Here is an 18,056-nt window from a genome sequence, read left to right on the forward strand (position 1 = left end):
AATTTTTCAAGTGTGTCTTAAAACAACAGTCAGGAGCCCAAATGAACAGTGAAACATGTTTTTCTTGCTGTAATCATTCCTCCTGTTCATACTGACCATTAGAAGATCCCTTCATGATGCACTTACAATGGAAGTGATGGAGGACAAAATCCACAGTCCTCCTTCTGTGCAAAAAATGTATTTAAAAGTTTATCTGAAGCTAATATGAAGCTTCAGCGTCCAAATGAGTCAAATCAAGTAGATATCTTTCAACGTTACAGTCTTTTTAGTGCCAAAGTCCCTCTTTTTGTTACTATACTTCCACCTGCAGCTCAACAGGGAAACACTGTCCGAGGAAACACAAAGAGGGAATTTGATGCTAAAAAGACTGTAAATGTGTCAGATATCCACTTGATATGACTAACTCAGACTGCTGAAGCCTCATATAAGCTTCACATCAACTTTTAAATGACTGTGTGGACACACTGTGGATTTTGGCCTCCATCACTTACATTGAAAGCACATTTGAAGGATCTTTTAATATCCAGTATGAACAGGAGGAATGATTACAGCGAGGAAAACCTCTTTCACTGTTCATACGGACACCTGACTGCTGTTTTAATGAATGATTAATAACAGTATGACATAGCTGCAATCCTATGATATATGCTATATGATATAATTGGTGAAAAATACATTAAAAAACACTTATAATGCACTTATATCTGCTTATAACTACATTAGTTGTTTATATACTCCTTATAAATGCTAAATGGAGGGTTAAAATAAAATATTACCTGTTTTGGCCATTAAAACCCGTAACATTAAACAAACCAGTATCTTCAGATTGACCCACAGTGATTCAGGACTGGTCCTGCTGGGATCGTATTAGGGTCCAGATAAGTTATGTTGCCTCTCAGGGTCACACAGAGTGTTTTCCAATAGCTGATATTGGCCAGACAAGACCAAGACTGATCATTTGGTGTGTTTATAGGGAAGGGGCGTGTGTGTGTGTGTGTGTGTGTGAGGGGAGGGGGGGGGTTGTAGTCCATGTGAAGAACGTGAACGGTCGGTGAGTCGTGCGTCGTGGTGCGTTATGGTGTGGTAATGTCCTACAGGAGCGCGCGTGACTTCACGGTGCGTAAAGACAGTTTTACTAGAAAATGTGTGAGCTGCGCTTTTTTACGCGCGCCGCTCCTTTCCCCTCCTAAAAGGAATCCACTCCGGTAACAGGACACTGATGATCTATTTTTAACATCCAACTCACAGAACAGGCTGATATCCAGAAGATGGACCCTCTCGACAACGCCACCGATTTTAACGCCACAAACGGGACGAACGTGTCCGCCAACTTCAGCGACGCCTTCAACCAGTTCATCCAGCCGGTGTGGCAGATCACACTGTGGGCTGTCGCTTATTGCAGCATCGTTGCGGTGTCTGTGGTCGGCAACGTGGTGGTTATCTGGATTATTCTGGCGCATAAACGCATGAGAACCGTCACCAACTACTTTCTGGTAAGTACTGTATGCTTTCTGTGCGTTATAGGCAGGAGTGAGTATTGATTCTGGATCAATTTAAATGTTTAGTTTGTGAAAATGATCAAACTTTTAAACTCTTTGTATTGCCTTTTGGAGATACTGAAGGATTTTTGTACTTGTTCCCACAAATATGGATCAATCATCTGCAAACCATCATGAACCAACTACTGCAACACATATCAGCTGCACCCATCATGACTATTGATACAGAAGCGACGATCAACTGCATCGATCTGTGATATGAGTACATTTATAATTTATTTGTACACCAAATAAACAAATTGCATTGTCTGACTGGCAGATATCAACACAGAAGTACTCAAGTACAAGAACTACAGTAAAAAATCAACATATTATATTTAACGTTTTATTAATGTTTGGACTATAAAATGCCAGAAAACAGAGAAAAATAGCACAATCACAGTTTCAGATGACGAAGATGACATAATGCTTGTTTTGTCCGACCAACAGTCCAAACCCAAAGATATTCAGTCCAAAATCACATGAGACGAAGAAAAGCAGCAAATCCTCACATTTGAGAAGCTGTAAACAGCTTATTTGGGCATTTTTGCTTGAAAAATGACAAACAATTAACTGATGAATCAACTAATTGTTGCAGCTCAGACATTATTAGCTCATAATCTGCTTCAAATGCACATATATTCATCACAGTATTCATTTGAGAAATAAGGATGCAAATGCAATTAATCAACAGTTTTTATTAAAGAGTTTGTTCAGGCTCATAAATGTTCAGTATATCAGATTATATTGTACATCAGTGTGATATCAGAGGATGTCACGTTGGCCTCCGGGCAGCTCTTCCTTTTTTACTACAAGCTCTACTAATGACATGCTTGTCATTGTGATTCTGATCACACAGTGTGTGTTGGCAGAAAAAAAAAGCCTCATACCTGTTATGGGATGCAGCAGGTCATTGGGAGTTTCTTTGCAATAATGCATCACAAGTTACATTTCTAATGTGATGTGAGCCACATAAACAAGTGAAATGTAAGTATTCTGTCCTCCTTGATTGGAAAATATGAGATGTGCTACTGTTTTTTTTATATTTTTGCAACATGCTTACTGGATTTTGGGGTTTAGCGCTCCACTGAGAATCCTCCTTCTCCGATTAAATGCATCACAAGTCTCTCCGGCCAGTTAATGCAGAGAGATGATTAGATTATATCTTCTGCCTTATTAACTCTGACTACACACTTCTGGCAGTGCTGGTTATAGGCTCGACATTTAAATATACACACGTTAATGTCAGTTTGCTAGTGTGTAGTTATTTATTTCAGTAATTAATGTCACTGTGTTGCAGGTGAACCTGGCCTTTGCAGAAGCCGCCATGTCAGCGTTCAACACGGTGATCAACTTTACCTACGCCGTTCACAACGAGTGGTACTTTGGTTTGGCGTACTGCCGTTTCCACAACTTCTTCCCCATTGCAGCCATATTTGCCAGCATTTACTCCATGACGGCCATAGCGCTGGACAGGTGAGTGACTGTCTATATACTGTGAGAGCCGGCCTGAAGAGTATCATCTTAAATCCCACACAGCCCAGGAATCTTTACGACTCTCCACCACAGGACTGGAATTTAAAATGAGCGTTGGTACCTCGAGGCTGTGTAGGCACAACTGGTGCAATATGGAGGAAACCTTATTTAATATAAAGGCTTTTCTCACAGTTCTTGCTTACATGGTTCTATGAGCGGTTATGAAAAAAAGAAAACAAGAGTGAGGCTGTACTAACCCAGCAAACACTGAGACGTTGAATGACGTTGTTTGTCCGATCAAGACGTCCCGTTACGGTTCAAAAATAGTTCTAAAATAGGAATTGAACCAATGTTTGGGATGTTACCTGGACATCAACTGGAGGTCCTTCCTGGGCGTTTGAGTTTATGTACACATCCTGTTTGACCTGGACGTCTGTTATGTATCTTAACAACGTGTCACTTTCAAGACAATGCTGATAATAAATTACATATAAACAAACACACAGCAAACACATTAAGTATCTTAGTTAATACAAGACATACGCATCATTTTTACAGAAACACTGAGTCAATATTGACATGCAACAGTATTTTATTAGGATAAACAACACGGAAAAAAGGTGATCGTCAAAAGTACGGCTTCTAGTAGATAAATGACAGTTTGAACTCCCATCTGATGCACTTTTCTCCAGTTTCCACTGAGTCACTGCAAAAGGGCTAATGCTAATGCTAACTGCAGCTCACCTCTGCATCAACATCAATAGGTGTGCTCTCTCCAGCACCAAACAGGAAGCAGCGAACCGGTTAGTTACTATAACAGCCAAAAAAACTCCTCAAATACCATCACACACACACGATAGACAGTTAATTAACAGTGTTATGAGTCAGTGTTTAATTCGGTGTGTATCCTTCAACCAGCACGTATTTTAGTGCAAAATCTTTAAAATGGTTCACTTCTCATTCCCACTGTCTTCTCCCATTAAATAGCTCAGCTAACCAACGCAGGCTGGTAACGAGTTTATACAGTTTATCTTTATGGATTATATTGATGCCCAGTTGACAAGAACGACGGCTTTAATCTTGTGTTTCTAGTGTTTTTGTGGACACATAAGGAACTGTTTATGTTAATCTCTTAAAGGGAGTTTGGCTTCATATTTTTCCCCAGAAAGCGCAGAGGGGCTTCGGTTTAATTCAAATATACATATAATATGTATATTTTTTAACATTTTGTCACCACTATTAAAACACCAGCTAACTGCTAGAGTATGATAAGGTTGTCTGTCGTTGACGGCTGTAAATTATTGGTTTGATTAATGGTTTAAAGTCTAATAATGTGTGTTTGTATTGATTACTGACGGTGGCTGATTGTTCTCAGTTTCCAGCGGCGGTATGCAGTAAATGGTTGCCCTTTATGTGTGTGCGTGTTTTTTAAACTACTTTCCTAATTAAACATGATGTGCTTGATGGTGTTATTAATGACTCCTGATGAAACTTGAAAGCTCAGCATTCTCGTTGCCCTTTAGCTTCTCTTTTTATAAGTCACATTAACATTTATTCACCCGGAGAAAGCTAATATTTCCCTGTACAATATGACCTCCTCTTTCTATCAGCTGCTGTGTGTCTGCAGTTCATTTACTGGGTTTTCAAACATGATTTCAGACCAGTTTGGAGGAGTTAAACCTGTGACTTTGTATAATTATCCAGGCTGATGCTGTTTCTACTGTATTTCTACTGTATATCATGCAGTTTGCAGGGTTTCCAACATCCAGCAGCTTAAACTGTTGGTAGTTAATGGTTGAAGGTTGTTTCTGTGGGCGGCTGTATAAACTGTGTAGCTGTTTTAACGTTGTAAAAATGCAAATGTGATTGTCTTAGTTGGTATGATCTAAGAAGCATTAATCCAAAATCAATTAATCCAATCAACGTGTTGTATCTGTTGTTTCTCTTCCCAGTTGTTGTTCAGTTATAACTTAATTAATTAATTAGCTTTTTTTTTGGCTGTTTTTTCAGAACAAACCACTGAAAACACAAGGCCAGCTTCTGTTTCTGCTCCATTGTTCAACAGTTTTTCTAAGCAGGATGGGCAATCATCTCAAAAGGAATCTAGTTGTAGTCTTACACAATGTCTTTAGATTTGTCAAACTTTCACAGTCTTTTCAAAGTCTTCTAGTGTCTGGTAGACATTACATCAACATGAAACTCTCCCAGTTAAATCATAAATTCAACAAAAGATGAACATCTGTTTCTTCAGTAGAAAGTCGAAGGTCCTGAAAGTTCCCACAATACGTGTTTACTTGTTACACTATACGGGAAAGAAGAGGGAAGAAAATTCCACCATTTCTCTGCTATATTAGAAAACTAAATCAATATGTCCACTGTGTGTATGTGCAAATACACACAAACAGACACACACACTCTGTAACACACATTAACACAAACACATGACTGTTAGCCTACACTGGTGGTTACACAAAACCAGCCTCAAATACCTAAAACGTGGCTGATTGGAAGCTATTGAGGAAAATAAAGCTTTGAAAAATGGTTGGTAATCATGTAAAATACTCAGTTTTACATATTGTTATTACATAACTTAACAGAAAATGTCTGTCTTTCTTTGTGTGAACAAATTTTAGATTGAAACTGTCGTAGTGAGGGCATTTCTGCATTATGAGGACATTTTGGCGGGTTCTCACATCGTCAGAGGGCTGTTTGAGGGTTGAGACTTGGTTTTACAGTTAAGGTTGATTTAGGTTGGGATAAGGGAAAGGGTTTGGGTTAAAGGGGACGTATTATGCTTTTCCTTATTTTCAGACATATATATATAATGTCACAATGTCGGATGTTCATGTTAAAAGTAGCCGATGTGTCAAATAACGAGGTAAACCTATGTAGCGGTAATCCCTGTGAGCAAAAAGCAGCAGCTTCAGGCTTCTCTGAACGCTAAGTTTCCAACATTTTTTTCTACTTTCGAGCTGATGTCAGTTCGTGATGGATTTCCTTATATGGACATCTGCTACATGCACAGCGTGCGAGTTCGCCGCTCCTCTCCGGCAGTAGTTACGCCGAGCCATGACTCCATTACACAGCGCAGCAAAGTAAAATAAGTAGTTTACCTGTTGGAGGTTCGCTGGTCGTCTGCAGCTCTTCATCAAACATCATCATCACTGTGGCTGCTTGTACTCTTCCTCCCTGCATCATTTCTAACTGATCCGCTGAACAAATAACTCCAATTAGCTCCATATGTTGTTGTTTCGACCGGTTTTTAGCGCCACTAACGAAGCTCCGCTAATTCAGTGAGGAACACGTTTTTACTTAGTTAGTCATTGAAAAGCTTTTAATTTGAAGCAGTAAAGCAGGAAATGTTTGGTTTGCATTGACGGTAAAGTTACACAACTCTGATACATAAAGCTAGCCAATCAGAGCAGAGTGGGCTCATCAGGAGGCGGGCCTTAAAGAGACAGGAGCTAAAACGGAGTGTTAAAGGAACTGGGTATATCGAGGGGCTGCATAAAGGGACAGTATGAGATAAATAAGGAGTTTTTTGAACTGTGAATCATGCAGAGCTACTCTAGTGGAGTCCAAAACTAAAAATTTAGAGCTGAAATGAGCAGAATAGGTCCTCTTTAAGTATTTAGATGTGATGGTTCAGGTTAGGGTCTAGTGAATGCATTATGTCACAACTAACTGTGGGAACAAACATTTGTTTACACAGTCACATTTTGGGGACAAAAAGTAAGTCCTCATAACGTAATTCATTAAATTTTGACTTGGTTTAAGGTTAGCGTCTCCAGGAAATGAATATAAGTTGATGTAATGTCCTCTGAATTGATGGAAACATGATTGTGTGTGTGTTTGTGTGTGTGTTTGCTAGATACATGGCTATTATCCATCCCCTGCAGCAGAGGCTGACCTCTACAGAGACCCGTGTGGTGATCGGTGTGATCTGGATACTGGCTCTGCTTCTGGCCTTCCCTCAGTACTACTTCTCGTCCACCGCCGTGCTGCCTGGACGTACCGTCTGCTACATAGAGTGGCCTGAATACACCACCGTGGACTTCAAGAAGATGTGAGTACCTGTGGAGAACAGAGCAGAACATGATACCTCTGTAAACCTGAACCAACAGAAGACAAAGATGCTGGTTCTGCTTTACTGAGAAGCTGTAAAAGAAAAGTTCTTCTTAGCAAACAGTTGCTTATTTACACTTCTAGCAAAAATGGAGCATATTATCATTCATGTTTGTGTTCACCAGATGAATTTAAGTCCAATAATCACTCTTCTTTAAGCTTCCTTTGGTCACTTTCAGTTCCTGAGATATACTGTACTATACTCTACTACTATAGTTGCCAACTTTATCTCTCTGTCGCATTTGTTACTTCTAGGCTGGATTATTACAATTCCTTATTATCAGGCTGCCCCAGCAAGTCTCTACAGACTCTCCAGCTGGTCCACGATGCAGCTGCACATCTACTGATAAAAACTAGGAAAATAGATCATATTTCTCCCATTTTAGCGTCGCTGCACTGGCTTCCTGTAAAATCCAGAGTAGAATTTCAAATCCTTCTCTTCACTTACAAAGCCCGTAATGATCAGACTCCATCATATCTTAAAGAGCTCATAGTACCCTACTGGGAGGCAGAGCCTTCAGCTATCAGGAGGCACGTTTAAGAGTAGGCTTAAAACTTTACTTTTTGATAAAGTTTGTAGTTAAACTTTATCAAAGTTTCTGCTATAGGCCTAGACTGTCGGGGGACTTCCCATGATGCACTGAGCTCCTCTCTCCTCCTCCTCCTCCTCCTCCTCCTCCTCTCCATCTGTACACATTTATATCCCATTAATGCTAGAATATTAGTCATGTTTTATTATTAGTATCATTGTTATTGTTATTATTGTTGTTGCTGTGCGTCTCGGTGTCTCTCTCTCCTCTCTTCCTCCTTCTTTCTCTCTCAACTCAACCAGTCAAAGCAGATGGCCGCCCCCCTAGAGCCACTTGAGGTTTCTTCCTGTTAAAGGGGAGTTTTTCTTTGTTGTTGTCGCCAAATGTTGCTCATGGGGGAATGTCGGGTGTCTGTAAATTAAAGAGATAACTTCTGTTGTGATTTGGAGCTGTATAAATTCAACTGTCACTCTCAGCGCTCTCATAGCATCGTTTTTGGCCGCAGCAGGCAGCTGTTTTCATAAAAAAAGCTGTAAAAAGCCGCTGTTCACTACCTGCTCAGCACCAAACGACAAACAGACACAGTTAGCTGTAGACTAGCTGGTGAACATAGTGGAGCATTTAGCAGCTAAAGAGCCAGATATTTCCCTCAGGAGTTGGTAGAGAGCAAAAACAGAAGCTAAAAGAGAGTGAATATTGGACTTATATTCACCAGGTGGACATAAACATGACTCCAAATGAATGATAATGTTGCTCCGTAACTGCTGGATGTGGAAATAAGCAACTGTTTGCTAACAAGTTCAACATATCAACTTAAAAGGTGATGATATGTCAGTGTTGTGTTCACTATTTGTTGTGAGTATAAGTTAATGCAGGTTTAATTGTTCCTTTAGAGCTGCAACAACTCATGAAATTCAGGCCTAGTTTGGACACTAATTAAAAGGCTAAAGTGCTGATTTGATTTGGTGGACCTGGTGTAAAACTGGTGCCCGTTTTGAATGTGCTCTCATGTTCCATCAGGGACCAGAATAATAACCTAAGGAAATAAACAGTTGGTTGTTGAGCTGAGCTCTTCCTACAGTATTTCCTGGATTCTCTTCAGGCTGCTCAGGGGTTAGACTCCCCCAGGAGGTCATTTATTTCTTTTAGGGTCAAACCCTTAAAAAGAAAGTCATTCTGACTGCTGGTATTTCAAGAATTTGATGCTCAGTAACCTTATTATTCCATGCTTACGAGCCTATATTAATCCTGTGGCAATAACACACCCTTGTGGTTAATGAGGTCTGATCCCTTGTCGTCCCACACTGGATATGATACCTGCTGCTGCTGCAGAGAAGCTTCATCCAGGCTGACATGGAGCAATAACCTTTCCCTTGAGGGATTAATTTAGTATATGAGAAAATAAACCCCTGTAGCTAAAATGAATCCCGCTCCGGTGATGAATCTGTCTACGAGTGCTTGATTGCCTCAGGAAATATGTGGAGCTAAAAGAGGAAAAAGGGGCTTCTTAAATTGATGCCTGGTAATCACCCATCTCTTCCTCTCTAATACACCTTCCCAACATCTGTGCAAATTAAAGCATCTTTAATTTAGTGGTTCTGATGTCTTGAGGCCGAGCTTGTTGGCAGAGAAACCACTTCCATGTTGGTGTGTGTATTCTGTGTGTTTGTGTTTTAATGACTGTGTGAACAATAATGAAGATAATATTAAATGTTTAAACCAGTGGTTTCCAACCTTTTTGGCTTGTGACATATTACAAAAAAGTAGCGTCTATTTGAGGCTCTTTGTCTTCTTCTCACATGATTTAATTTGCTGTCAGTAATTATTACTCAAAGAGGACCAATTATCCAATATTTCACAACAAAAGCAAATACTGGAGAAACGTCCAAGATATGAATACAAGTTTGTGTAGAAGAACTTTATGTTTTCTTCTTCGCTGCTTCCATTAATCACTTTTGATTCATCTTGTGATCCTTTGCAGGGGAACAACCTTGGCTAACTACAACAGTAAAATATCACTTATGCATTTGATGCATCAGTATTAAGAATATGAGAGTGAGAGTAAGACTGAGTACTTAAACTTTAAACACTTTAAACACATTTTGCTTAAAATACTTCAGTACTTGTACTTAAAGATACCCTCCAGATATGAATAAAAATACTCTGCTTTAAATAATCATTTGGCTCCAAACTAATTGTGATGTCACAAATCCTGCTCGTAGGTTCACGAGTTAAACTGAGATTTAAGATGAACTCAGAGAAACTTTCCTCCTTCGGCAGATGAACGTGAAAACAAACATCCAACTGAAGGAACGAGAACAAAAAACATGATTTTGAGAAGGATTTTGCATTCAGGACTCTTATTCATAGTGGAGTATTTCTACACTGCTGAATTGGTACTTTTACTTAAAGGGTAACTACACACTAAATCATTTGTGCTGTACACATAATCACTATGTTGGCATATGATGTTAATACAGATGATTTTCCCAACAATACACATATTTAAAAACAGCTTTTCCTTGCTCAAAATTTGCTTATTTCTGTCTGCTTGGATTTGACAATTCAGTTCAGCCTCTCTAATCGTGGTGTATTAGGCAAGAAGTCTATTTTGTATTCATTATTTCAACCTTTATTTATACAGCATGGTCCAATGAGAGCAGAAACACTCTCTTTTGCATGACCACCCTGTTTAAAAAGGGCAATAAAAAACATAAATGACATGAAGGCAAATAAGTGATAAGATATGTATATAGGAGATGTATATCAGTTGCTATATCAAGTGTAAATAGTGCTCAAACACTGGTTCACTATAGTCTCAGTTTGGTTATCTATATTTCACATCACTCAACTTTTGTTTAGCACGCTGCATGTATAGTAGATGAATAAATGAGTATCAGATCAGATCGTTGGTGACACTACCTGCCACTAATTTTTACCTAATTTGGTGGCACGTTAATGTCAAGAATTTCTTATAATTACTACCAGTTTGTTTAATATTGTCACAAACCGGCTCAATGAATGTGACAAAGAGGGGAAGCAAGTCAGGTTCAGGTGCCAATTATTTGTTTTATTTGAAACTAAAACAAATATAACTATATACAAAAGGCATGAGGTGTGAAGAGTAACTGCATCAGTAGTGTATGTAGTGTGCGGATGAGTGAGATGTGTGTATGCTTCTGTTGAATGCAAAAGAAAAATACCAAAACCGGGAGAGATGTGGATCCCAGGAGAGAGAGAGAGAGAGAGACAATGGATCAGAGTGGTATTTATAGCCTTGGTCGAGGCCTATCCAGGTGTCCCTGCATTACCCTAACGACCCTCCCTGACTGCCAGCTCCTGCAGAAAGTGGCCAGGTAAACCACTGCGGGCAGAAAGGGAGGGGTCGTAACAATATTTAATCCAATACAGGCTGGATTCAACTAAACAACACTAAGCACTGCACACCAGCAGTTCTGAAAAACTATATTTACACATCATTAATCTCTTTTTCCTCTTTCGCTCATTTCCTTTTTGTTGTGTCTCCTGGTGAACCTGCTGTAGATACTATGTTTGCGTGACACTCCTGATCTACTTCCTGCCCCTTGGCATCATGGGATGTGCATACACGACCGTGGGCGTTACCCTCTGGGCAAGTGAGATTCCTGGAGACTCGTCTCAACACTACAAAGAGCAGCTTATTGCAAAACGCAAGGTGACGCAAACACACACACACACACACACACACACACACACACACACACACACACTGCTACCAGTTGTGTCTTCCCCTGCAGCCTCCTGAGTGGCCGTGCACCATCATTAAACACTATCATTTCACTTAATGGCTTTTTAATCCCCATTTGAAAACAAACACAAATTGAAAAGATTATTTTAAACCCTCTGCGCCTCCCCGTCTCCTCCCTGTTTGTCTGCGGCAGGTGGTGAAGATGATGATTGTGGTGGTGTGTACCTTCGCTGTCTGCTGGCTGCCCTATCATATCTACTTCTTACTGCACCAGTTCTTCCCTGATCTGTTTGAGCACCGCTACATCCAACAGGTCTACCTGGCTATCATGTGGCTGGCAATGAGCTCCACCATGTACAACCCCATCATCTACTACTGCCTCAACATCAGGTAGGAAATCAGCTTTACTTTACGATTTACAAAATGGCCGCCTGTGTGGGATGTTCATCTGTTTCTCTATCGTTTGTGTAGGCTCATGTCGTAGATAATCTATATTTGTGTCTATAATCCTGTTAAATCCATCCTGTTATTAAATATTTGTCCACCTCTCGGCAGGTTCAGAGCAGGTTTCCAGCAGGTGTTTTGTTGCTGTGCTTCCACCGTCGCCAAAGAGGAGCTCGAGCTCAAATCACCCCGCTACCTGCAAACACAGGTGTGTGAGAGAAAGACTGACTGACTGTTCACACAGAATGCAAAGTCAATTTTAGAGGTGGTAGAAAAACAATTGAAAGACAAAATAAGACGCAAATTTGCACAGGAAGACGCTAACTGACGAGCTGAACTCAAACTCACAGACATGGTTGGTGCGTCTGTTGCTAGCAAGCTAACAGCTAACGTCTGTCAGTTGGTACACTGGCTGTTTGGGGCAAATAGTCCAGTGGTCAGTCGTGAGAATGATGCAAGGCGTAAATTTGCTTTGCTTTCTGTCTGAACATACCTTGAGAAAGCTCTTTTTCACCCCCACCATCCCACCAAAGATTATCATCTTTTAAGTTGATATGTTGAACTTGCTAGCAAACAGTTGCTTATTTCCACATCCAGCAGTTACGGAGCAACATTCATTTGGAGTCGTGTTTCTGTCCACCTGGTGAATGTAAGTTCAATATTCACTCTCTTTTAGCTCTGTTTTTGCTCTCTACCAACTCCTGAGGGAAATATCTGGCTCTTTAGCTGCTAAATGCTCCGCTATGTTCACCAGCTAGCCTACAGCTAACTGTGTCTGTTTGCCGTTTGGTGCTGAGCAGGTAGTGAACAGTGGCTTTTTAGAGCTTTTTCACTCAGAAAAAACTGCCGTTTCTGCTGGAAACAACAGTGAGAGTGAATAAAAATAGTAAAGAAGTGGGCTGTAAAACCAAAACAAAGGGCTGAAAGAGGCTAAAACAGAGAACGGCAGAGTTGGTGATAATTCTGCAGGTTCATCACTATGAGTGACTCCTTTCACATTACATGTTGTCATTTGATTCATTGTTAATATAAAAATACTGATTTGTGCAGCAGAATTTCACTGATTTCATGAATCTACCAATAACTTAACCGTCTCTATTTCCAGGTGAGCATATATCGAGCCAGTCGGATGGAGACTGTTGTTTCCACTGCCGTCAACTCTGCAGCGGTGGAGAAAAAGAGGGCAGAGCTGCCATCCTGCGGCACTCACAGCCGACCTCATGTGGAGGTCACATCCAACAACCCCGGCTCAGAGACGTTCACCAGGAGCCCGAACAGTCCCTCACATTAGAGCGAACACCATCATGAGTCACTCAGTGTGGAAACAAAGTCCTGATGTATGACGAGCAGTGGCTCCAACCTGGCGTTAACGTCATCTACTGTTGTACAGGCCAAGTGCATTTATTTAGCTATGTTATTGTGTTTCAACCAGCTAGCCAAGTGCATTAATATGCCTGGAGCGTCAGTGGATGTCTTGAGGAGATGTCTTGAAAACATAAAGTAGACGTGAACCTCAGACGCCCGATAGCGGCAGTGGAAACACGGCAGTGCAACTCACACTGGTTTGCTTCATCACTCAGCATGTGTGCGGCGCCGACACTTGACCCCCGGCATTCTCGGGCGAGTTTTGGAAAACGTGACCCTGCGCTTCCCTTGGCAACAGTGTCACGTCAAGTTGAGTTCATAGCGATGCTGTGTTTGTGTTGAGAGGCAGACAGACAGTGTGTGTGTGTGTGTGTGTGTGTGTGTGTGTGGGGAGAGCTAGCACCTGTTGGACAGGATTAGCCCCTTGTTTTGACAATGTGTAGAGCAGGGTTCAGTCTGCAGCAGCCAGGTCACAGGCCGACTAAATATAGAGGACGGGGCAGAGGAAAAAAGACACATATAGAAGGATTTATGATGTGTTAGAGGAAAGAAGTGAACAAGAAAACATGAGAAGCTTCACCACAGCGAGTGATTTACTCAAGTACTATACTTAAGTACAGTTTGGAGTATTTCTATTTTATGCTACTTTAAACTTCCACTCCACTACATTTATTTGACAGCTTTAGTTACAAGTTACTTTTCAGATTAAAATTTTACATGAAATAACATAATGAACTCACAAAATACAAAAGATAATTAAAGTTTAAAGGATGAAGCCGGTGATTTTCTATATTTTTCTTATTGTCAACAAATGTCATGTTTGGAGCCAAACCAACAATGGCTGCACTGGGTGACATCTTCCTTCAGTATGAAGAGTTTGGTCACGTTAGTTTGTTTAGAAACAACTCCAAAGACTAATAACAGTGATCATATTTTCAGTCTCCAAAGAATAGTTTTGTGTAAGACAGACATCACTGAGCATGTGCAGGAACACAGTTCTGTTTACAGCTTCACTAGCTTGTTGTGCTACATATCACAACCTCTTGACTTTGTACTGAAATTCTTTGAGAAATGTACAATGTAGTACACTCTAGTACACTCACAGAACTACTCTCTGGAGACTGAAAATGTGATCACTGTTATAAGTCTTTGGAGCCGTTTCTAAACAAACTAACTTGACCAAACTCTTCATGATGAAGGAACATGTCACCCAGTGCAGCGATGTGGCTCACTGACGTGTTTTTAATAGTTTTTGGACAACAACGGAGGAATAAGATACATCAGGCTTTGATACGCACACAATACTTGTTAGTAGATCAGTTCATTGTTGGTTTGGATCCAAACATGAGATTTATTGAAGAAAGATATAGAAAATTGCCAGCCTTATCCTTTAAGCCAGTGGTTTCCAACCTTTTTGTCTTGTGAGCTCTGTTGTGTCTCCTTGTCACATTTCACATGTCTATGAGTTGTTAACAGCTCCACCAAATAGTGATTTTTCCCTCTAAACTTCTCACATGCTTTCATTTCAATAAATGTTCAAACGATCCAATATTTCAGCAAAAATAAAAGATTAGAGAAAAAGTCCAAAAACTGAAAACAGATTTGTGTATCGGAACTTTGTTTTTTCTTCTTTCCTCTCCCATTAATCATCTCACGACCCCTCAGATTTATCTGGTGACCCTTTGGAGGGGCCCCGACCCCTAGGTTGGGAACCAGTGGACTAAACTAGCTAACTGTATATAAAGTAGTGTAAACTAGCTCCACCTCCAGCAGCTACAACAGTAACATGCTGCTCTAACACTGATACTTCACTATTAATAATCTAATGATGTCATATATAATATTATATCAGTCAGACGGGACATTTTACTGCAAAACATTTACTTTTAATACTTTGAGTAAATTTAGCTGATAATACTCCCGTACTAATGAGGATCTAAAATCCAGGAGTTTTACTTGTAATGGAGTATTTTTACATTGTGGTATTAGTATTTTTACTCGAGTACTCGTGTTATCAAATGCATCTCTGTTTACAAGCTGTAGATCAGGGGAGGAGATGCGTCAGCGGGGAGGAATGACGCTATTTCAGCCTTGCAGACAACAGCTGCTCAAAACAAAGCGATGAATGTCCACGTACAGTTTTACTGGACTGTGTAACTGCTTGACTGTTTACTGTTGTGTGAGTGTGTGAGGACCAAATATTATGATGTCTATGATTTATGAAGACATCTTTTCATTAAATAGTTCAGTGCTGTTTCCATTACAGAACAGTTTGTGCAGTAGTAGTTGGTGGCTTTTTTCAAGGTTCAGTTCACCCAAATTGAAAAAAAACCAAACATGTTTTCTCACCTACCTCTAGTGGTATGTATGCATGCATATTGTTTTTATTTTACTGTATATGTGCAGGTTTTTAGCTTTCATTCTGCAAGATTTTTGCTGCCACGCCAAAAATAGAGTTGTGAGATGGGAAGAGCATTTTGAGCACCCATTTGGACGAGTTTAGGCGACTCATACAGTGGTCGGAGTTCTCCTGTGACTCGGATGGGCATGAAATTCTCCTGGATCAAAAGTACAAAAGATAAATAACTGCATCAGACAATATCTGGACCTTAATAAGTCAAATTTACAAGCCTGCGGACATAAACAGTTCAGGGTAGAAATTAACTACGACTCCCATGATGCATTATGCTATGAAACATCCAATCACCAAGCTTAAATGCTGTTACATGTGCTGCAAACAATTCTGAGTTAATTTTGGATGAATTCATCAACTATGATCTTGTGTTTTGTTCATAACTGCATCGATAAAGCATTTTGAATTGACTCTGACTGGCTGAGGCTCATGGGTATTGTAGTATTTTGAATCGTCCGCAAAAACTGCTGGAAAAAAAACATGATTTTTCAGAAACAGATTTTCAACAATTAAAACTGGTAGCCTCAGCATGAACTTACAGCCTTGTTCAATTGTCTGTGAAATAAGTTTCTATGTTAAAAAACATTGAGGATGATGATACAGAATGTGGAAAAACCATAGACTGTATAAAAATATGGACGTAGTCACCGTGACGTCACCTGTTGGTTTCTGAAGAGCGGTTTTGAGGCTCAAAGTGAGTCGCTCAGGCCGTCGCCATTTTGGCAGTGCATGACTCTGCCTAACTCCCAGCCAATCAAAAATGGGCAAAGAGGCGGGCCGAATGGCTGAAACAAGCCACCTAGCGGCTGGCGGACCTGTCACTCAAAGCAGCCATGTCCTTCATTATGCATAACTTTACCGCTTAATAAAATTTAAACGGGTGAGTTATAAAATAATTTACCCCCCGTACAGTTGTCATGAAAGAGGAAATTAGCGACAGAGACCAAAACTGTTCTTTGTACCAGGGTGTAAACATGTTTATTTCTGCTGTAAAGTTGGTATTTTAACATGAGGGTCTATGGGGATTGACTCGCTTTTGGAGCCTCAAGTAGCCATTCAAAGAACTGCAGTTTTTGGCACTTCCGCATTGGCTTCATTTTTCAGCCCCGGAGGTTGCCGCTTGGGAAAAACACGCCTCCTTCCACTTCACAACTCTATTGATCTCATGTGTTTCAGCAACAAGGAACTTTGTTGTACTTGCTGTACTGCTGTTTTGTCTTTTAACTTCTTGTTTACACTGGAAGTGGGGATATAGTGTCGCACTGTGTGGGTGGACATTTGCTGCTTGTGCCTGCATTTCAACAAAACTCATCACTTTTATACAATATAACAAACAGGATTACAGACTGACAGAGCTGGAAGAAAATGAGAGACTTCCTTCTAAACCTCTTATTACCACAATGGCACTAAGTGGATCATTTCTCCCACACAACACTGGGATCAGCTGCTCATGTTACTGTTATAAAAGTCATGGTGACTGCTCGCAATGTGTCTGTATTTCTGTTTTTAATATGTGTTTCTAACAATATGATATCAGAACTGAAGTTGTCTGAATGTGACTGTTCAAAACATTTTACCATGACTTGGGCTTATTATTGTGTAACAAGCATACTATTCAAAATCATATGAATAAAATATACATTATTTATTACATGGTTGGATATTTACCAGTCCTTACATTCCAACCCTCACCTACGGTCACGAGCTTTGGGGAGTGACCAAAAGAAAGAGACTGTGGATAAAGCGTCCTAAGTTTCCTCTGTAGGGTGTCTGGACTCAGCCTCAAAGACAAGCTCAGATATCAGGAGGAAGCTCGGAGAAGCTCCTTTGTATTGAAAGGAGCTAGGGGTGTGCCCGAATATGTTATTCGGCAAAGCACAAATAGTGGGTTTTGTACAAATATTTGTTTCATACAAATATTTTAAAATTATTTGTTTTCAGGAAGAAAAAAAAATCATGTTAAATACCAGCACACAGGTCGGTTACATCGCTATCTCAGTGTCTCTCCTCTGCTCCGCTGTGACGTCTATCAGCAGGTCTCAACGAAGGGAGTCACATCCACCTGCTACATGACGCACATTTCCTAATTTGGACATCAGTCCCGGAGTCGGGGGTGTTCCCCAGAGATAAAGCTGAACTAAAGACACAAATGAAGCGCTCCCAAGGGAACACTTCATGAACACTTATTGTAACACTTTAATTTTCTAAAATTAAAAGCGTAATAAAAACAAAAACAGGATTTTTAAACCTCTTTCCACTTTTATTCAAATACAAATACAAATACAAATAATTTTGCTGCCTCAACAGATACAAATACAAATACTGGGCTCTCTGCACATCCCTAAAAGGAGCCAGCTGTGGTGGTTTGGACGCCTGGACGCCTCCCTTTGGAGATGTTCCAGTCACATCATGCTGGAGGGATTACAGAGCTCCTCTGG

At 40.3% G+C, this 18,056-nt stretch overlaps 1 protein-coding gene across 2 annotated transcripts; it reads left to right on the forward strand.

Annotated features, from left to right (window-relative positions):
• Positions 1-1,251: 1,251 nt before the first annotated feature.
• Positions 1,252-13,867, forward strand: LOC121886197 (substance-P receptor-like). Of its 2 annotated transcripts, XM_042396137.1 has the most exons (8): positions 1,252-1,493; positions 2,839-3,014; positions 6,886-7,080; positions 11,213-11,363; positions 11,590-11,786; positions 11,952-12,048; positions 12,438-12,489; positions 12,946-13,867. In XM_042396137.1, the coding sequence occupies exons 1-8, from the start codon at positions 1,269-1,271 to the stop codon at positions 13,146-13,148; spliced, it is 1,296 nt and encodes a 431-aa protein (XP_042252071.1). In that variant the 5' UTR covers positions 1,252-1,268; the 3' UTR covers positions 13,149-13,867. The 2 variants fall into 2 exon arrangements, with proteins under 2 accessions (XP_042252071.1, XP_042252072.1); XM_042396138.1 differs by lacking the exon at positions 12,438-12,489.
• Positions 13,868-18,056: the final 4,189 nt, after the last annotated feature.

The sequence above is a fragment of the Thunnus maccoyii genome, chromosome 19, assembly GCF_910596095.1.
Source record: "Thunnus maccoyii chromosome 19, fThuMac1.1, whole genome shotgun sequence".
Classification (NCBI taxonomy): domain Eukaryota; kingdom Metazoa; phylum Chordata; class Actinopteri; order Scombriformes; family Scombridae; genus Thunnus; species Thunnus maccoyii.